The sequence below is a fragment of the Eleginops maclovinus genome, chromosome 6 (genome assembly GCF_036324505.1).
Source record: "Eleginops maclovinus isolate JMC-PN-2008 ecotype Puerto Natales chromosome 6, JC_Emac_rtc_rv5, whole genome shotgun sequence".
NCBI classification, from domain to species: Eukaryota; Metazoa; Chordata; class Actinopteri; order Perciformes; family Eleginopidae; genus Eleginops; species Eleginops maclovinus.
In genome coordinates, this window is record NC_086354.1 from 15546190 (window position 1) to 15568193 (window position 22004).

The 22004-nt window shown below is 41.5% G+C and overlaps 1 protein-coding gene across 1 annotated transcript in view; it reads left to right on the plus strand.

Annotated features, from left to right (window-relative positions):
• The window catches only part of LOC134865926 (tensin-3-like), a 30445-nt gene that overhangs the window by 3452 nt on the left and 4989 nt on the right, over positions 1 to 22004 (plus strand). Inside the window, exons 2-20 of the mRNA XM_063885768.1 lie at positions 3075 to 3242; positions 3482 to 3532; positions 3753 to 3875; positions 4301 to 4365; positions 5564 to 5647; positions 7022 to 7134; positions 7608 to 7668; positions 7854 to 7929; positions 8023 to 8152; positions 8404 to 8469; positions 9473 to 9574; positions 14214 to 15429; positions 18044 to 18194; positions 18289 to 18421; positions 18562 to 18645; positions 20342 to 20477; positions 20899 to 21458; positions 21566 to 21652; positions 21754 to 21885. Of these exons, the coding sequence (XP_063741838.1) occupies positions 3093 to 3242; positions 3482 to 3532; positions 3753 to 3875; positions 4301 to 4365; positions 5564 to 5647; positions 7022 to 7134; positions 7608 to 7668; positions 7854 to 7929; positions 8023 to 8152; positions 8404 to 8469; positions 9473 to 9574; positions 14214 to 15429; positions 18044 to 18194; positions 18289 to 18421; positions 18562 to 18645; positions 20342 to 20477; positions 20899 to 21458; positions 21566 to 21652; positions 21754 to 21885 (3520 nt within the window). The 5' untranslated portion in view covers positions 3075 to 3092. The remainder of the gene's footprint in view (positions 1 to 3074; positions 3243 to 3481; positions 3533 to 3752; positions 3876 to 4300; positions 4366 to 5563; positions 5648 to 7021; positions 7135 to 7607; positions 7669 to 7853; positions 7930 to 8022; positions 8153 to 8403; positions 8470 to 9472; positions 9575 to 14213; positions 15430 to 18043; positions 18195 to 18288; positions 18422 to 18561; positions 18646 to 20341; positions 20478 to 20898; positions 21459 to 21565; positions 21653 to 21753; positions 21886 to 22004) is intronic.

The window sequence follows — 22004 nt, forward strand, 5'->3', positions numbered from 1 at the left end:
CATGATTTAACCCTTTTGGGTCTGACGAACTCATGTCTGGATTCTGAGACGGTTCTCTCTGTGGTTTATGTCACACTACGTGATGCCGCCTTCTTTCATCTCATGGTTCACCTGCTCTTACAAAATGGAAGATTCCATACAAAGATAGGCCTACAGGCAGGTGAAGGGTGTGGCTCTTGAAATAGAAAGATTCGTCCAAGCTCTTTAATATGCCTTCCCGTTTAGCCTTCCCTGCATTTCTTTTACACATAAATGGAATGTTTGATTAATTTATTTTGAGCGTTGTTCTGCGTACTTGAAAGCGAGGCATTTGGAGCGGGTCCCAAGTGATGGTCATGCATGTGTGAACATGGCTGACAGCACCCACGCAGCCTTAGTCAAGCTCTTACCTGCAGGGTTGGAGCTGGAGGAGCCAGACACACCCTAAACCCCCAACATCCTGACCTCAGTAAACCTGTCGCAGCTTGTTCACAGAAAAACCTGGCAACCCGTTTTCTCCAATCTCTCTGCCTACCCCGCTCCTTTACCAGCCTTACTCTCCCAGTGCCATGGGTGGGCTCAGGATTTGAGTTCTTTGGCACTGCTTATTCTGCCTTTGTGAGCTAATGCTGCGCCTCAACCAGGAACAAAAGCAGTCAGTGCAAATTAAAGACCAATTATCTTTAGTGCGTGCTGGGGCACGTCGCTCATGTTAGCTTAAATTATGAGTGGGAGAAATGAGATGTCTAGTACGAAAAGGATGTTGTTCTGCAGTGTGAATGCTCTCAGGAGACATTATTAAGCCACAAATTGATATTTAAAAGTTGTATTTGTTTTTGTTTTTAAATAATGTGATGTTAACTACTTTTGTGCATCTAGATTGGGTTTTATTTGAGTTAGTTGAAACCTGTATTTACCTTTGTTTAGTTACCTTGGAGGTTCTTATGTAATCGGTTATTTGATGGTTTGAGTATTTTCCCAAAATGTCAAATTTAATTGAAAAAATGTTTGACTTTATACACCAAATTAATAAATGTTTTTTTCCTGCTCTTGGGTCACATTGAGGTTAAGTGTAGGTTAGGTATCTTTCCCATCTCTAGTTAGAGGAGTTCTTTGACACTTCCAAAACATTACTAAGCCTCCTTCCCATGCCCCTGCCCTGGAGAGACACAAAGCTAACCTGTTCATTAATTTCCCATTAGTCAACAGTTTTTCCTTTAGAGTCTCAGGGGAAATAGACTAACCCCACCATTAATTCCAACAATCCCCGAGGACCTCGTTGCCCCGCTCCCACCACCTCAACCAACACACACGCACACAACACCAAGCTCTGTTTCCCCAAGTGATGACCTCTTCATACACATGGCCTCTTTCATTCCGCTCTGAGGGTTGGTTTAAGCCATGGCTACACTGTCCCTGGTTAATGGCTCTCTCTCTGGCCCCCTTCAAAGTGTCGGGTTGTAGCCTGCAGTCTGTGCAATCTTAATTGACGGACACATTCCTGAAAGTGGATCTTTTAATCACAACAAACAATCAGAGTCATTTAAGAAGGATGATGATATCTCTGGCAGTTTTAGGAATGTGTTTATGAGAGTGCATTTGTGTTTGTGTGAAACATTTATCAATCGCTGTTGATCAGCTATCTCTTTTAATGTTACACATGAGTATAGCAGAGTTGTTTTTTTAAGTGATGGGCACACAGCCTAATTCTTGCTTACTTAAAAGGTAGGTAGGTAGGGTTTGCTGTATGACAATAATGTAGTATATAGAATTAGGAGCTATACAAGATGAATTCAGCTAAAAACTACAAGTTGGGCAGTGCACATAAGGTACATTTTTATACTTCAACTAATGCAATACTGTTACAATTTAAGTTATAAACTTGTGTAATTATACAATTTTATAGAATCCACTATAACAGCAATCATCGGAATAATACACCATATGATAAAGTAATGATAGCAAGCGTTAGGCTTTATTTATGTATAAATATGATACAGTACATGTAATAAAACACATAATAGAAAGTATAGTAAAGCAATAGAAATGATAAAATATGATATAATTAGAGGAAATTATAATAATTTGTAAATAATTAAAATAGTAATACATAATACAATATAGTCATTTCATATGTATTTGGTGTCTAATATTTCCAAATCAGTCCAAAAATAAAAACAATTTCCTCATGGTACCTTTTGGCAAGGTATATTTTGTTATTTCATGAATCGTCAGTTGTCATTTCCTATGTGATAAAATGAACATTTTTAAATGAAATGCATGTAAAAAAAAAACCTGCCAAATTGATTAATTTCACAAGCTTAATGGAGACAAAGGGAAGCAGCAGATCCTCATAATAAACTGGAAACAGCAACAAACATATTTGGCGTGTTCACTCAATACAAAAATAGTTTTTTTGATCTATTGATGGATTGGCTAATAGCATCAGCACAAGTGATGGCCACAGGCAACACCTTTCTATTACACGGCTGACAACCCGCACAGAGCATACAGAGATGAGTAGATAAGAGAATAAGGGATGTGTTTGTGGATGTGGTGGGGTGAGACAGGCTCTCTCCAGACTACCACCGCAGGAAGTACATGGCCATGAGGTCACAGGGACACGGCATCACTCAGGGATTTACAGCAACTGGTTCTAACCGGTATTGTTTGAAAGCTTTTTTTGGTCTTTGTCACTGTTGCTCCAACTGACTGACATTGGGTGATAGATTGCTGGTGTTCAACCTTTTGATCGCACTGCTCTGTATTTATTTTTGCAGTGGTGATAAGAGGCACTCATCTCTCACGTGTTAAAAAGCCTTTGATATATTTTTCCATTGCAAAAGTACAGTGTGTGTGTGTGACTCACAATGTTGACCGTTTTTTGTGCAAACAAGACACCCACTGTTGTACAATCTGGAATTGAGGTCGATCTCTAAAGATATACCACGGCAAACTTGGACACAATGACTAAAGCTGTGGACTTTGACCACCAAATATTGACTTGTGCAAAGTCACCTGCTTTAAGCGGGAACTGTGTGAGGTTATTAAAGTACCTGAGCCACCTGCGTCTCTTATCAATTTTTTTTCAACAGGAAGATCCAAGATTCAAGATGGAGGAGGGATATGAACTCGACCTGACTTACATCACAGAGCGAATCATTGCTGTGTCCTTCCCCCGGGGCTGCACAGAGGAGATCTACTCTCACAATCTGAAGGATGTCACTCGAATGCTCAAGTCCAAGCATGCCGATAATTACCTGGTCAGTTCTTCTCCATGTGCTGCTCGCTGTCTCACCTTGGAATAAGCTCAAGTGTCAAAGTGCAAACAGTATTGATGTCAGGGCTAATAGGCTTTCATATGATATTGACGTGAGAGTATTGATCTCAAAGTGCATAGTGCATCTTCACTCTTATAAGTGTAGAAACCAGTGTTAAAGCAGAATGCGTAACCTTAGACACAACATTTTAAGTTATTGACTCTGTCATATGTTCTCTTTAGATTATCAACCTGTCAGAGAAAAGACATGATCTCACTAGAATGAACCCCAAGGTAAGTTTACTGTGTCATCTATAAAGTAAAATAAAATAAGAAATGACATCAATACCCACAAGAACAAATACCAATTAATTGTAATGGGAAAATAGATTTAGGTTCATACTCTTTGTCAGCTCTGTCCAACCAGCAACAGTAAACAGTCTAAACTAAATTGGTAATGCATAGCTGTATTGAGCACTACTGTATTTGTTAATAGTGTGTGATGTGTTTTCAGACTCTGGATACAGGCTGGCCTGACATGCACGCTCCACCCCTGGATAAGATCTGCACCATCTGTAAGGCCATGGAGAGCTGGCTCAATGCTGACCCCCTTCATGTGGTGGTTATACACTGCAGGGTGAGCATCCAGCGGTTGTGTTATATCAGCTTTAGTTTCAGTTCCACTTTATTAATCAAGCAATCTCAAGGTTTCATATTATTGTTCTCATTTGTCATAGCACTTTTCTGACATGTTTTGTTGCTTTTTCTGCCTTAAAAACATAATATTTTAACTATTTTTCTTTGACTTGGAATATTCATGACCTCACATTCTAATAAAATAATGCTAAATCCGGATTGATGGATGGAAATATGTGAATGTTTTTGTCTAAACTAGCCATGTCCACTTCACAAATATAGAGTAACATATGTCATGGGAAGACAATATGATGTTCTAACTTTAGCACATAAAAAAAATGTGTTTATGATTATTTCCATCACTTACGGTAAGATAAAGTGCTCCATGTGTAGTGATTCATCTCCGGTCCTCTCTTGTTTCTCCAGGGCGGCAAGGGTCGAATTGGTGTTGTCATCTCATCCTTTGTGCATTTCACCGACATATCAGCCAGGTAACCACTACTATGACAATGATAGGTTACTATAAATGTTTGCTTTTGTGTCAGGATCTATCATAAAAGAATGCGCCGACTCATTTTGATAACAACAACACACAACAGTTTATGAAGACTCATCCTGTAGACCACAGGCAAAAGTCAACACCCAACCACGGCTCTTTTATTCAGCTACTCTGATTTAGGGTTTTTAGGGTCCGAGTGTGAGTCAAAGAAAAGTTAAAAAATTCAAAAGAAAACCACACAATTTGAGCCATGATTCACCCCGTATTGAATTGCATGAATCAGCATTGAACCATGTTAGTTACTGTAACAGCTCCTGGCCACAGTGTCAGTTTCATGAAGTCTATTCATCATGAAGAAAACCGATTCTAATATTCAAACCATTGTCATTCCCTAATCCTTAAAGTAAAGATACGTAGCAAACATTAGGAGAGGCTGCCTGGTGTTTTACCACTGTGTAGATCCTTTCTGCACACAGCCGTCATTGTGGCATTAGCACACATTAACCTGCAATTTAGCCTCTGCTTCCCTTTGTGTTTGAGGAAGACTGGGAAAGTAAGGCAAATGCAAAAGACATAGGGCAAAAATCGAAAGAGGAAGAGATAGCGAAACAATGAGGTAGATTTACAATGGAATAGATTCATGGGGGTGTGGGGGGAGAGAGGAAGAGGGCCGACGAGAGAGAACCAGAGCTGTGGTGAAAAGGCTCCAGCGCCTGTTGGTTTTAGGTCTGTCTGAATAGCAGGGCTGTGCACACACTCTGGCCTCTCTCTGTCCTCCTCTCCCCCTCCGTGTTTACTTAAGGCTGGCATTCTCTTCCTCTCTGCTGGAATCCCCTGTCTCTCCGGTTACTTTCACTCTTGTCCATTAAGCATTTGTATATATATGTGTGTGTGTGTGTGTGTGTGTGTGTGTGTGTGTGTGTGTGTGTGTGTGTGTGTGTGTGTGTGTGTGTGTGTGTGTGTGTGTGTGTGTGTGTGTGTGTGTGTGTGTGTGTGTGTGTGTGTGTGTGTGTGTGTGTGTGTGTGTGTGTGTGTGTGTGTGTGTGTGTGTGTGTGTGTGTGTGTCTGTCTGTTTTGTCCTAATTTAAGTTAGGGTTACTACCATTCAATTATAAAGCAGCAAAGTGTAATCTCTCTCTTGAATCATAATTACCTAAAGTGCTTAATGTGTCTCACTGTATCCCTTAAAGTGCTGATCAGGCGTTGGACCGCTTTGCGATGAGGAAATACTACGATGATAAGGTCTCAGCTTTGATGACACCCTCGCAGAAACGGTAAGACCCACAACTGGAACACACCCTTCTTCATAGCAGCATGCGTCTACAGTATATGTGTGTTGTTTGACTCGTGCTTTGTTGACCAAAAGCTTTCATGCCACAGACCCACCTGATTCAATAAAAACTCTGCATGTCCCACTGTTGTTAATCTACCTTTTCACTCATTGTGGATCATTTTAATGAGAATGAGACCCCATGGTGACGTGGTGTAATCCTAACCCTGTCTACCACTGCGACTCATCATGGCTCACACTGATGGCTCTTATGCAGAACTGGTTTCTCTATTTAGTTTAGTTCCAGTCCCTCAAAACCTGAAAGTGAAATTCAGCAAAACCAAAAACAACATATGAGCCAAATTAGTCTGGTTAGCCTGTAAAATGTTTTCTAACAGTGCAACTTTTTAGCTTCAAGAACCAAAACCAAGATGATACATTTTGCAATGCTCTGTTTGAAGAATATAAACATGTTTCCTCCAATTTTAAATGATGTTTTAAAGGAACTGTTAGGATGTATCAATGATCGATGAGAAGATGGGTACCCCTCTGATATTTGTACATTACATATAAAGCTTCAGCCAGCAGCTTAGTTAGCATAAAGAATTTGGGGCAAATCCTTACTGCTAGTATATAAAGCTATTACAAGCTTCTACCTAGCTTTGCATTCAACATAAACAGTATTGATCTTCTCATCTAATTTTAAAGCAAAAAATACTTGAAACTTGAAAATGTTGAACTATCGTTAAGAGGAAAATAACCCTGATGATCTTATAGTCACATTACATTACATGTTATGTACCTGACATGTCTTACATACACTTTAATCAGTAGACATGCCAACGGAAACAACTTTGGGTTGGATATTTTCGCAAAGGACACTGACATCAATTAGATTAGATTAGATCATTAGATGTATCCCTTGATTCATAATTTCCAGTTTATAAACTGTGAGTTACAAATTACAGGCTTGTGTTTGAAGACCTCGACATTTGTCAGGGATGGTCTTATGAAAATACATCATTAAGTTGCATAATGGAAAATGCAGTTTAGTGCAATATTAGTGGTGCTGGAACCATACTAGGCATTAAAAGCCTGTATATCTTAGCCCTGTATTTCACAAATTATGAGCAATCCTGTTGCTTTGGGGTATCATTTTAAAAGGAACAGCGGTCTAAAAACATCGGCTTCAGTTGAATGCTGTCTAATATTTGCACAGTTTTAGTCAGCAGATATGTTTTTGTTTTTAAAGGTAACTACTAAACCCATTTTGGGCTGTTCTAAGAATAACCCATTTGATACTCTTGAGTGTTTACCATGGGAATACTGACAATAGTCCTGCACAATATTAACAACCCTCTTTTTGCGTCCATGTCAGGTATGTTTGGATCCTCAACAGTCTTCTAAGTGGATCCATGAAGATCAACGCCTCACCCTTGTTCCTGCACTGCGTCATTCTACACGGGATCCCAAACTTCGACGCCACTGGAGGTTAAACTCATTTTGTTTACCACTACACACAGCTGCTACTCCAAATGAAAATACAGTCGCTGCCACCATGACGGCATAAAAGAACCAAGTCACAACCACATCAGAGCCGGAGTAGTAAACAAGATGGAGACTTATCTGGTCTTTATAGTTTTTTCCAACACACATGCATGCTCAGACAGATAAAGGCACTTACATAAACAGAACAGGAGAGAACAACGTATTTACGAGTTCCCAGTATACTCATGGGAATTCACATCCATGTTTGAATTCAAATCCCTATTTTCACTGAAACTACAGAGGTGTTCGTCATATCGTGGACATGAAATCCCTTACTCACAACAACAGCTTATCACACATGCTGTGGGCAAAACAATATGAGAAGGCACTCTTGAATATCTTACCTAACAGTCTTCTTAAGGTCATGCTGTCAGTGCACTTATCTTTTTATTTAATGTATCTTTTTTTCTCTGCAGTGTGTCGTCCATACATCAAGGTTTACCAGGGAATGCAAGCAGTGTATTCATCTGGAATCTAGTAAGTGAGATTACGTGGTACAGTTATTTGTTTACTTCGAAGACAATTGGAAAACATCAAAGCAAATGTTCTCTTTTATTTACTTTAATGCACTTTTATTCACAGTCACTGCTTTCTGTAAATATGAGTGATTGCTTCCACACTCCGGTTAACTTTGACTCACTTCTCTGTTTGTTTTCACTCAGTCACATTGGTCCGGGCCACAGAGACCGTGTATGCATCACCCTGGAGCCTGCCCAGCTTCTAAAAGGAGACATTATGGTAGAAAGAAAACAAAAAAAACATGCCTTCTCAGAGTTTCCAACATCAGTTTTGATTTTAGTAATCCCGATATTGTGTTTTTTTCTTTTGCAGATTAAATGCTATCACAAGAGTGATATAACGTCAGAACGTGAAGTTATTTTCCGGATGCAGTTCCACACGGGAGCAGTGCAGGGCTACAACCTGATGTTTGAAAAAGAGGACATGGAGACTGCCAACAAAGGTAGACTTAGCAAAAAATACCCTGAGAGCAGGTCCCAACCTGCTGCCGCAATTTTACGGGGACTTCTCTGCTCCTCGCAGCACTTGAAGGGCTCAGTCTGTTTCATTTAGACCTCGCACTTTGAGACCAATAATCTTGTTTTCCACAATATGTTACGTTTTACTGAGAGAATCATACCTGCAGACAACACCATTCATCCTTCCACTTCTGAAAGGCCTCACTAATGACATTCCTGTGTGCTTACATTCCAGATCCCAGATTTGCAGATTATGGTAAAGTAGAGCTGGTGTTCTCGGAGGGACCAGAGAAAATCCAAGGTAGATTCCTAAGAATTTTTTTTGTAAATTAAATGCTGCTACAGGGAGAGGTATTTGGAAAAGCACACACAGAACATTCTTAATTTTTCCCTTTATGATTTCCTGTGCTCTGTACCTCCCCCTCTGCCCCCCCTGTGAGAAGTGATGTGGAATGCTGCAGAGGGGAAATGTAGTGTGAAGTGTGTGCTGACAGATATGTAAAAAAGCACAGCATGTGCTGCCCGACAGCCCCAAAGGAGTGGCACTATGGTGTGTGGGTCTGTTTATGTGAGATACAGGGTTATATTTGTTTGTTACAATACAATACCTGCCATATAATTTAACTACTTTGCCATTTTTTGGGGGCATGCTGGAATTGTCTCCCCCCCAAAAAAAACAATATGATGGATGTGATTTCAATATACAGCATCAGGGGTCTAAGCAAAACGTTGAATGAAACGTGTGTGGAGCTGATTTGTTGTTATTGGCCAATGAAATTCTTATTTTTAAAGGTATAGTTTAAGAAGTTCGCTTTCTTGTCTTGGTCTTTTTGCCTTAGTCATTAAGCTACACTGTGCTAACTGACTGCTGGCTGTAGGGCCTCCTTTTAACATACTGACATGTGAAAAGGAATTTAAGTTCTCTTCTCACTTTCCTTTATTAATGCAAATATATGTCCCCCCCCAAAAAAAAAAAAACATTTCCTGTAAATATGGTTACCTGAAAGTATGAATAAACAAACAAGAGAATCACTTTTTTTGTGTTGGAAATTAAGCTTGATATGAATTGAACACTTATGATCCAAACTTACTAATACAATTGACTGAGGGCTTGTGATATCCATTATTTCCCAACCCTAAATATTTAGACCTTAATGTCCTGCTTAGACACATCCTCTTTTCTCTTCCCCCAAGCCAAAACAGATGTTACCTTAAAATAATGAGGAATAGTATTTTGTGCTACTGACTGTCCTTACAAAGAAAAACCAATACAGTTTCAACACTGATGTTATTTTTGGGTCCAGGTGCCGACAGGTGGCAGAATGGGGCGGATGTTATTGTGGACTACAACACAGCAGATCCTCTAATCCGCTGGGACTCCTACCAGAACATCTGTGATGTTGAAGGTATAGTTACTACCCTGCATATGTCACTACATGACTCATAATACCATGCCAAGGGCTGCCTAATGAATCAGACTCTACCTGAGGGAAAAAAGCATTTGCCTGTTTTATGAATGGAAGAATTATGCATAGGGTGTTATTTAGATGAATGGAGTTCCTTCCCTTTCCTCTCTCAGTTACTTTTCCAGTATTCATGTGTTCTCTATTTTACACAAACACACACATCAGCTCTTTTACTCTTAGGAAATGAACAGAGTGTGACAGGTCCTGTGTTGCATTTACATGCACACACTGTCACCACTAACCTGGTTTATGTTGCAAGCGATGCTTACCGAAGTTATTACTCATGAGTGGGCCTTAAAACCTAGGCAGGCACCGTGGAAACTATTATTTTGTTATGGCAAGGGAAGGGAAAAAGACTTACCTTTGTGTTGTTTCTGTGTGAAAGATAGGGATGAGATGTGTTGTATGTACGGAATGTTGGGTTCGGAGGAAGAGCAATTAGTTCTCAAGAGATTTCTTGTTTGTCATAACATCAAATGAATAGGCAAGCTTTAACCATCCCACACAAACACACACACAAATACACTCTCTCACTAGCGCCAGCACTGACACACATAGACACACACTCAGAGCCAGCCTGACAGGGCGTCCCGTCCTAGCTGCGGTTGTTGCTCTCCACTCAACCACAGAATTCACAACAACCTCCCAGAATAGAGAGACGTGGTGGTAGCATTAAAATACAGATCCACCCTTTCCCAGTTTCATTGAGTGCTTTTTATAAGCTCAGTTCGGCTTGGTGAAAATTAGCTCTTTTTTCATTTTCATTAAAAATACCCCACGTTCATATATAATTTTATATGCTCCTCTGGGAATGCAATAAAAGAGCCAAACACTCAAATTCAAGAATCCATCAAAGCAAAGAGTGTTTATTTATTTTTCTTTCCTTGATTCTAAAGCATTCATGTGGGATATTTACAGCCTTTATTTTCTCATGTAAACACAACATCTGAGACGGGAGACTGGGAGCTTTGTTGGAATTCTGCATCTACTTACCACCAGTCCTCCGGCACGCTCAGTTTGACTCTGAGAGGCTGTCAGTCAGAGGTTGGTCAAGAGGAGGAAGTCCACAAAACGGTTGCCACTACAGTGCTAAGGCCCTGAAAAGAAAACCTAATTTGCTATAATGGCTTTTTGTCAATCACCGGTGTGTGTGCTTATCCCCATGTGTGAATGAAGAGTTTAATTTGAGTGTCCCTAGGTTTGCGGTAAAAGTAGATGGTTGTTTTTGTGTAGCTTGGCATACGGATGCGCACTGCAAAAATGATCATTTGATAGTGCATATTTAAATGAAAGCAGTGTGCTGAATAGAAATTGGCCATGCACATTTTTATTTTTTGCTTACATGTAGCAGTATACAGCCATGCAAATAGTTTGTGTTTATGATAGTTGATGATATGGCTTGCCATCTCAAGACAATGTAGGTGAATGGAATTTAATTTGTGGGGCATACGCATACTTCTGGCAACATGTTCCTAATACTTTTTATAGGGGCTATATCCAAGTAAACTGTAGGGTTATTAGGACAAGATTTGTAGAATATCATCCAATAACACATTTAGCAAGACGTGATTAAAGAGATAATGAAAACACTTGCAATAGAAGTTGTTATCTCTTTTGTCCCATTATACCTGACTAAAAGCCTAAATGAAAAAATGCTCTGTCTTCTTAAAAACACTTGCAGCTGCAAGCAAACGTTGTTAATAAATACGACTGGATGGAGATTGTCAATGCAATAAACTTTACCTAGCTATTGACAGTAACCTAAAATATAAACAGTTTGTTGAATTTTAAATTGCGAAAAGAGAAACTGACAAAGTCTAGCGTAACTGAGACACTGTTTCTGCAACACATTGTAATGTTGACTTTTTTGTAAAGTAGTTATTCATTGTTTATTCACCTTTATGGTATTGAAGTAAAGGCAGAATACTCAGTGGTGGTAATACTTAGAAGTGTCTGCATGACGAGATACCACTAGGGGTATACTGTATGAGAACTGCTATTTTTGCTTTCCCATATTGGAGTTTTCCCTCCAAAAGCTTTTCTGTTTGTACAGAATGTCCTGCACAAATTGTTCAAAGGATTTTGAAAAATATATTTCCCAGAGGGCTGTCCTCTACACATCGGATGAACAGGCAGAATATTGGGTGGAAGAAAACGGGAATGATGATCATGATTATGCTTTCGACTCAGGGTTTTGGCATTCAGGAGGTGCGGGATGGTAGTAACTGAGAAGGAATGGGAAGGGTTGGGTAATTGCATATCCAAAAACAACCAGACCTCCTCCTGCGATACGAGGGCAGCTTGAGGAAAAGGTTCTGGTTTCGCAGCTCTCTGCACTGTAATTGGTGGATTATTCAAAGACCGACCACACCACAACAACCAGCATGATGAATGCTACATCTTAATGGTCTGACTGATTTCTTAAACTAAACGCATACTTGGTTAACCATTCATTGGTTTGTTAATGGCAGTGTAAGGTAGTGGTAGTGGTAGGTAAAACATTTTTTAAAACAATTGTCCAACCCCATAATTGAGTTGAGGGAACATCTGTTTCTTGCTCTTATTGTTCACCAGGACGGCAGGCATGCAATTTCATGACACACAATAGTGAGGAAAAAACAACTTGGCTTCTGCTTTTCAGAGCTCCAAGTACAAGGCAAGGATTTCTTTAATTAAAAAGTGTCTTTTTCTGAGTAAAAAAGTCTGGAGCTGCAGGAATGTTGTTTTCTCTCTCTGATCCTTTCTGGGCCGCCTTCTCTCTATCTTTTTTTCTTTCCTTTCTTCCCTTTTCCCCCCTCTTTCCCCAGTGGGGTAGTCCCCTTATGCAGAGCAAAAGGTTGGGTTACTGCTTCCTTCGGGCCCGCCTCCACCACTAAACCCCGCCTCACTTGTTTACATTCCTCTGCCCTTATTTGGAGATCTCAAGGTCCCCCCCCCCTTGTGTGGAGTGCAAACACTCTCACCTTCTCAGAAGAGAAAGCAGAGGCCAACTTATTCGCATCTCTTCATTTGACCCTGACCATTATCTGCTGGTTGAAAGCCATGTCGGCTCTCGTGTGTCTGCGCAGCCTCTTCTCCTCTGCAAGTTGCGTTTTAGCGGAGGAATTCTCTTGTGTGCTTACCTGGTAGTTGTGGCAAAGGTAAGAGACTTCTCTTCTTGAGACAGATGGGTGGCCATGAGGGGGAGGGAAAAGAAAAGGGAGGCAGGATGATGACAAGGGTGACAGAGGGAGAGAGATGGCCAGCATTGAGGGAGAAGGAAAACATCTGTCTTACAACCTGCTTGTACCTTGCCAAGAGGAATGTTACGAGAGGGATTTGTTGGAAATCTCCCGGCGGAACTGACCTGCATGGAGGCCTGAGCAGTGGTTTGCTAAAGGCCGGATGCAGGTTTAACTAGTGTGTTTGTGTGAGCAAGAGAGGGGGGGCAAGCCATACATACAGGAGCTTTTGGAGAGGAGGAGGAAGGGAAGCTTTTATCATGCGTGTCTGGTATTCAGATCCTCCAGTCATGGTTTGACAGAAAGGCAAGTACTTAAGGCGGCAGATTGAGGGAGAAGTATGGGAGTCATGTTCCAGCTCTTTTGTTGAGGAGAGAGTGACAGTGAAACAGAAAGAAAATGTCTTACTTGGCAATGCTGCTCACACGCAGTTCTACTCCAGCCCTCATTTTGCCTAAGTCTGGGCTTAACTTGATTTTTTGTTGTTGTCTTTTGTGATGGATTTGACTGAACCTTGGCAGAATGACTGACTTTTGTTTTTGTTTCTTTCACTTCTGAGGATTAAGGAGGTTTTTTGGACATATGCTGGGGGTCAAGGGGCAGGCGAGAGGGAGTAGAGTGGCTTTATCACAGCAGGGTGAGGAATGCAGGGGTCAGACTCTGAAGATCGACCGCCGCCGGACTCTTGTAGCGACATACAGAGGACTTAACATCTATTATATTACCTGAGCAGGAGGAACACCTATGTCTGCTGCACCCGCGGCATACACTAGCACCTTGGCAGATCACATTGTGGACTGATGGGAGTTATTATCAGAATCAGAATCAGAAATACTACATTTTTCCCAAAATGAATAAAAATGAGTAAAAATCTGAAATATACAAATGTGAAGGTGTGCATGTTATGTCCAGTTCACAAGAGAGTCTATGGAGCAGTGAGTTGTCTGCCAGCCACGGGGGAATTATTGTAAAGTGTTAGTGCAGTGGCTATGATGATAACATAACCTCGGGTTATTATTAAGGTTTTCCTGACCGATCCGTTTAACACATTGAGTCACATATTTTTCTGTCAATATAATAATGTTCTTGGTATTTGTAGTTTGATCATTGCTCTGTTTTGTTTATAATGTTGTCTTTGTCAGGTGAGGTGTGGTCGTAAGTGTTGAGCTTTGTTAGTAACAGATTCTGAATTATGGAGGTTATGGGATGACATGACTGTGTATGTTAGTCTTGTTTTGTCTGTGGTTTTGTGCTGTGTGAGTTCGTCCGTGTGAGTCTGCTGTTTGTGTGTCTCTGAGTGTACATGTGCTGACATACCAGCTGACCGTATGAAGCGCTGCATCTCTTCTATTTTGCAGCACCACGCTCTCAAGGCCTAACCCAGGACAAGGCGGCTAACAAGAGGAACCCTAGCGGAGGAGAGGCGACGCTGGGCAGAGGGGCCCGCACGACCTCCGCCACATCCAGCCCAGACCACAGCGACCACGCCCTCTCTGTCAGCAGTGACTCAGGCCTGTCTAGCACTTCTCTGTGGGCGGACAGACCCACACCTGTACCTGCCAATACCAACACCAACACCATAAGGCCTAACCAGGGCCCCAGCCAGCAGGAAAGGGTCCAGCTAAAGCGCCTTTTGAGCGGCTTTGGTCTCGAGGACACCTCACTGGAGGAGATGGGTGATCAAGGCCCCAGAGTGGCCATCCAGCAGATAGTCCCAGCCCAGGTGCACATAAACGGAGACACCAGACCCCGAGAGAGGGAAACGGACATCCTGGATGATGAGGTCATTACAGGTCACGATCTGCACAGTGTGGACAGTTTAGGGACCTTGTCGTCCTCCTGCCACAAGAGCAGCCAGAACTCCCTGCTGTCAGATGGCTTCGGGAGTCCTGGAGGAGAGGAGCAGCAAAACCAAATCCAGCACCACCTCCACCACCCTGCCCCCCCTCACATGGAGGAATATGAGAGAGCCTATGCTGAGACTAAAAGGGGCTGTCTGAGCACCAGGAGCAACTCTGTGGCCTCCGCTAATCCCAGCAGTGCTCCCATGCCCAAGCAGCATGTCTACAGACAGGGAAGCTATTCCACACAGTCCTGGGTTCGCCAGCAGCAGATGGTTGCTGCACAACAATTTATCTACATGCCTGAGAATGGAAACGATACGGAAAGATACCAAGGGAACAAGCAAGGGAGCAGTTTACCCAAAGCTAGCCTGCCAACTGAAAAACAGGGCCCTACCAGGGACATGGCAACAGATGCTCTGAGAAACAGTGTGCCACACAAGGAGCAAGCTACGATGAACAATAATAACAACAACAAACGGGACGAGGAATTCAAATCTCTAACGATAGACATTGACAACTCCATCGACCAGCTCAACCAGCTGATCATGGACCTGGATCCCACATTTCTGCCGAAATCGAACAATGGAGGCTCCATAAAGAGGAACGGTGGGACGCCAGCAAGCGGCTCCGTGTCCAAATTGTCGAACGGTATCAATCTCAGACTCAACGATAATACCACAGCAACTGTGAAAAACACACAGCAGACAGGTAAGACAGTCAGACAGTCTGGGTGTGGTGGTGGTGATGTGGTGTAAGTGTGGTCATGAAAAGAAAGGTGTGAAATCAGAGAAGTTGTTTTGCTAGAAATGTCTAATAAACATGGCAAAGGTATACATTATAAATCTACTTGAGATAACAAGCTAGAAATGTTCCAAAACCTAGTAGTTCCTGTCCAACAGCATCAGCTTTTCTTCTCCGTTCAAAACAGAGTCAACCTAACAAAGCACTCCTCCTCTCCCGCTCCTACCTGGCGTGTTTTAGTGGCAGAAATAGCAGGGTTGTTGCCAGGCTTTCAGATGTTTTCAGTATGAATCTACGGATAGATTGCTCGTTCAGACTTGTATGTATAGTTATCTGACTGGAGGATCAGTAAGGTACACGAAAAGAAGGAGAGCAGCTGTCATCGGACTCTTCTGAACACTGCCATATCGCAGTGTTTGATTATAGAGATCGCATAGTGAGGTATACACATAAATCAAATTCCTTAACATTGTGTTTAACTCAGACCTTAACACTGCTTTTTGTTGTGTGCAACATAAGTAGATAGATAGATAGATAGAATCGGAGGATGAAACCCTCTTTATTAGTCACATACATGTAAACAGCAGAGCACACACAGTATTATGTGAAACAAACACAAATACTCAAAGCATTTATTTCATTTAAAGTTGCTTGACATTGTTGTACAATGTTCAGTACACTTCCATCTAATCAGATTTTTTTCTCTTTTTTTTCCAATAATATGTCAGTATAAGTCCTAAATGTAAACTCTAATTGGTAGGTTTGTTGTGCAGGGAGAGATTATGCAACATCTGTTTCTATAAACAAGCATAAATGCTTCTCTCTCCAGTGATACAAAGATAAGAACGTTGTTGCTATCAGATGTAGCTCCCACTTAAAGGTTATCAAGTTTGCTATTACTTTTTTATTTAAAAAACTGTGAGACAGAGAAAAAGTTGAAAGCTGTCTAGATGTTAGCAGAGCATGAATCACACTCTGGCATGTGGTTTGCAGGGGGGCACAAGATGGGGAGGCCTGAGGAATTTCCAAGGGTGGAACAAGTGAGGCCGGAGGCAATGTTTTTCCTTTCGAATTCAAAGACATACCTGTCTGTGCATATCTACACAGTGTCATTCCAAGAAATAAATGCCAAAGGCAATACGTTTTGCTTATTTGCAAATAATCAGTAGGAAGTAACAGATTGTTTTTGATGTTGGATTCTTTCTGTTGCACTGGTGCCAGGATTCATAGCAAGTCATTCTCCCAATTTTTGTTGGAGCAAATCATTGTCATTTATCATAAATTATATTGATTAATGTTTGACTGCTGAAAGTAAATCTAGCTCTAATGTAGTCTGGTTTAAATCAGCATCTAGTATAAATGTTACTCAAACAGTCATGCTTTTCCTGCTTTCCATCTGAGGCTAAAGTTAAGCTTGCAGGACAAAGTTGGTTCATTTACAAAACGATTTCTAGTCTTTAACCTCCAGGAACTTCATGGCAGTAACATTTAATTACTGTATTTTTATCACTTGGCAGTCATTATGCATTTAATCAACATACATTTAAGAAGATTAATCACATTATTTAAAGCTACAAAAAAAAACTGAAACAGGAATGTGTTGGGGCGACTTCAATGCATAACCTGCAACACATTAAGGAGTTAATCACATTAATGCAAAAGTTCTCTTAAGACAACATTGCCTTTAAGACTTCCTGCTTATTGATTTGCAATCCTCAGTGGAAATATCCAAATCTCTGTGGAAAAATTATCCTCATATTGACTTACCCACCAACCCAACTCATGAGGGCATAATAGGTTACAGAAATGATGGCAAGGAGAGTGAGTCATGTGAGTGAAGGAACGTTTGGCTCCATTTTATTTGTAACACTTAGTATATATAAAGTGTTGGTCACGGATGTTTATAATGAAAGAGAAAAATATGCTTTGAGAAACACTGCCAAGCATGCACGACACTGGCTGTGACATCAATACTCGACCCAGACAAAGTGATTAATGATCCCGGCATTAACACTTCTGCATCATTAGCATTCTTCAGGGCTGAGAGGTCGGGGCTCCCTGGGAGGGCTCATTTAACACCCGGGTGCTGAGTGGCAGTTCTCTTAAGAGTAGTCACAACATTGACCCCCCACATACACACACACTCCACACCAGCCAGATCCTTGGCATTCCTCAGCTGTCCTCTGAAAACAAGACTGAGGGCAGGATGCTGGGGTTAGCAGTGTGTCACTTGACTGGACGGACTAAATTAAAATGTCATTAATCCCAAATGTATTTACAACATAGTACTCACATGTCGCTTTGGATTCATTCCCCATTGTGACATTGTGGAACATTTCTGAACTTACCATACTGTTCTCATTGTGTAAATATTTGGGAACGCACAAATGATCAACCCTACAAGGTCATATGATATATGATTTTCTTCATATTCCAAGCTCTAATTTTAGAGTAGACAAACATTTAAAGAAGATGCCGTGTTGTTGATTTTTTCTGAAGGGTACCAAATGTTAAAGTTTATTTTTTGTCATTAATGACTATAATTCTGTGAGCATTTCTTGACCTGCTTGTGGATCTCTACCTGTGTCTATCCAGCTGTCCAGTCCAGTGAGGGGCCGGGGGGGCGTCACGCGCAGTCTGAGTCGCCAAGGAAGTGATGTCACGGATCACCCAGTGTTCTGTAACTCGGGCTGGGGTGTAACAGAGGAGTACCGGGGCCAGCGGACGTACTCACCCTGTGTGCCACCATCCCAGGTAAATACAGCACAATGTAGAGGCCACTTTATGAAATATTGTTTTCATAAGTTTGTATTCAAGCATTTGTTTTTTTGTTTGTTGTTTGTTACAGCACTCCATGTTGTACAGGTCTGACAGTGCTGACTACAGGGCCCAGGTCCCAGACATGGACAGCGGGGTAGAGGCAGGAAGTGACATGACTCCACCCACTCCTGCATTCCCTATCTCTCCGCCAACACCTTATGGTAAGTGCAGTATGTTTACTTTGTCATTGTAAATATGTTTCTTGCATCTGAGCATCAGATTTTTGCATGTAATTGTGACTTGTTTTTTGTTTTATAGGTTTAATTAAATCTCTCTCTCTTTGTTTTCGTTGTGTTTTCAGTGAAAAGTATGTCAGAATTTAACCATCTCAGGCAAACACCGTCTCCTAGCATGCAGTCGTATGGAGGCTACAGAACAGAAAACGGTAGGTTAGCATTTCCTCAGAGAGCAAACTGAATGCATTACATGAACCAGTTTTAAGATTTCTTAAGTCTGAGGAAAGAAAACTGGTCTCTCTCTGTGAAATTGAAAGCGGCAATTAAGAATGTAGAATAACAGAGCTGGGATATAGAAAACAATTCCCCATATAATTTGAAGGTATATATTTAAATTGCAGAAATGTCATTCCATTGTGAACTAAAAATATGGATCATTGACCTTTTTCTAAGCCTATGAGTTTGAGAAGCCTGTTCAAAGAGAGTTAAAAAGCTGTTGAAAACACAAGACAAATCTATTAACTTACTTTAATTACAAAAAGAAACACAGCTAGTGGGAGTTTATTGCAGTCTGTTTCATGTCTGCCCTCTGACTCTATGTTTGGATACACTATCTCCTCAGAACAGTGTTATTTCAGGTCCCTCTAGCTTAACCTAATAATGGTGACATTGTTGTACGTGGAATTTTAGAGGTTTAAAAAACAGAGGCCTGAAAACAAAGACGTCTCATAAATGCGAGAGCAGGGAGATTCCTAACCAGTCTCTGCCCTTCATGTTTGGTTTTCAGAGAATGTCAGCGTGGTCACGGCCCAAAGGGAACACTTTTTTTAGACATTACATTGTTGTTCTTTAAAATAAAACTGAGGCTTTTTTGTTTCCTTTTGAATGGATGTAGTTTTTTGTGGTATTTATCTAAGATGAAACACGCCCTGGCTATAAGATTGCCCGAGATGGGAAGAGTTGTGCGTTCATAACACTTTTGAAGCATCAGCAATTGTGTTTCTATATGTTGCACCCCGAGCTGTGTAAAATAAAGTCCGCTGTTTGATATTTGGCATTTTTTTGGATCAACGGAGAAGTTCAGTGTCAGCAACTACCCACCCCACATGGATGATCTTAATTTTTCAGTGAGCTCTTACGGACTACGTTTCATAGTGATCTACAGTATTTCTAAACATTGTAGGGCCTGGAAGCTGATCTGTGCCCCTGCTGTGCCTCTTACGACCTCAGACACCCAGCCTAAAATCACCATATTCATTCTTGCCACATCTCCATGGTGACTGCGGGTCAGGAGGCATTACACAAAAAAAAGTTTCTTCCCCCGTGAAGGTCCCTCTGTTTAGACCGAGGGGAAATAGGGACAAGAAGAAACCAGCAACTGTTTCAGCTTTGCACCTCTAACTCTGACAAAGTAACCTAGAGAGAGCTTTGCCGCAAAGCTGGAGGAGGAACATGGCTTTTAAATTCAGAGCTGTCAGTGGCTCCAGGCTATGACTGATTGAAATGAAAGCTTTTAGATAATTATGTCAGAGGCCTTTTAATTTCTAGATGCAATAGAGATTTGTTTACTCTATGGGTTGTGGCAACAGAGATCGTGATTGGTTTTATGTAGATTGATGGCCGTGTTCAAGGCCATGAGCAAAGTCTCATTTCCTTTCAACTCCAATATTGATTGCCTGTTACTGGAAATAATTAAAAATAATGATAATAATTTTTGCTGTTTCATGCAGTCCTGTTTTTTTTGTGTGCATATTTGAACTTTTTACATGTTTTTCTGTTGGTTTTCTCCAAGTTATTTTTATATAGATGGGTTTTGGATTCTATGTATTTGTATTTACTCTCATTATATTCCAAATGTAATCAAAAGCGGTGCCTGATTTGATTTGTTTTCCTTCTCTCACACAGAACCCCGGGGATACCCAGAGATGATCAGTCATGTTGGAGTGGACAGTTTAACGGACCCCTCCATCAACTGCCACAGGACGCTAAGTGCTACACACTCTGCCTCTATTGTTGGGACCAGCCTTCAGTGGACAGACAGGTACATATCTGTCCTATCCAGGACCTCAAAGCGGATCACTTCTTTTATTGCTAGGGCGCAGAATTTCCAAAACATGCTTCAGAATGGTGTAGTAATGTGCTTTAGTGCTAAACCCAGTAAAACAAACAACACGTCGTTACATCTACCCTTTTTAATCAACATTCTCAATTTTTGCACGAAGAACCTAAAAACATGACTTAAAAACATTAGTGGCCGGTAAACATATTCAACAACCTGCCACAGAGTCAAGTGTGGTAAAACAGACCCTGGTTTTATGGCATCCATTGAAAGTCTACCTTTATGCTGCAGTAGAAACATGCATCTTTTGCACATATTATTGTAAATTGGCTAAGAATCTACTTTTGGTTATTTGACTGTGAATTTACCAATATTTATTTGTGTTTTTTTCTGTTAATTTAAGTTCATCCACGAACCAATCCTGGCCAGAGCATCCCGTCCTGAGCCGCCACTCGTCTCTGAGCAGCTACCCAGTTAACAGACAACCACCGCTGCACGCCATGTCACTGGACTATGGTCACCACTCTCCCCCCCTGCACCACCCCCACATCCACCCCGCCCCCAACGCCCACAGCTCTCCTCGAAGCATCCAGAGAAGCCGAATGGCTCGCTATGCTCACAGCCGCAGTCCAGCTCAAAGCTTTGACGAGCACGATGACTTGGCTCTCGGGTATGTCACGGACTGTCCAAACACCACCTCCAGTCTGCTTGGAAATGGAAGCATGGATATGGAAATGTTGACCTCCATGGATGGGCAAAATCTGTTACAGCTGCCCCAGATCCAGCCTCCTCTTCTGCCTGAGAAGAAGAGGGTGTCAGATGGGGAGCATTCGCTAGGGACTGCTTCTCCAGCCCTCAGTGGGTTCTCGAGTCCCCACAGTGGGAGCTCCCTGAGTATTCCCTTCCCAAACGTTTTGCCTGAACTCGCTGCTCAGACGCTGGGCACATCCTCACCTCTGCCAGGTAAGCTATAATCCCTGTATGAAGCTAATGTCCTAATTGGTGCCACTCGGCCTGCTAACCCCACATAATACTGTGCTGATCACATGGCGGATAATTGTGTTTTCCAGATGTACTGGCCAGCAAGCAGGTTACTGTAAAATTTGTGCAGGACACATCAAAATTCTGGTACAAGCCAGATATCTCAAGGGATCAAGGTAGGTTTCCAGAGTCCACTTTTGTGCCATAGTAATAAAAGAAGGTACATTTTTTCCCAGACCTAAATAACCGCCTCTCAATTATGTTTCTCTTCCCTCAGCCATTTCAGTCTTGAAGGACAAGGAGCCTGGTTGCTTCATTGTCCGGGACAGCCATTCCTTCAGAGGGGCTTATGGACTGGCAATGAAGGTTGCTACCCCCCCACCCTCAGTTCTCCAACAGACCAAGAAAGGTATGGTAGGTTCTTGGGTTATACATATTATTTGGGTTCAAAATAAGATCAGTTGTTCAAACAATATCATAAACACCTTATTGTATGCACGTCTTAGAGCAACGCTTTAATTTGATTAG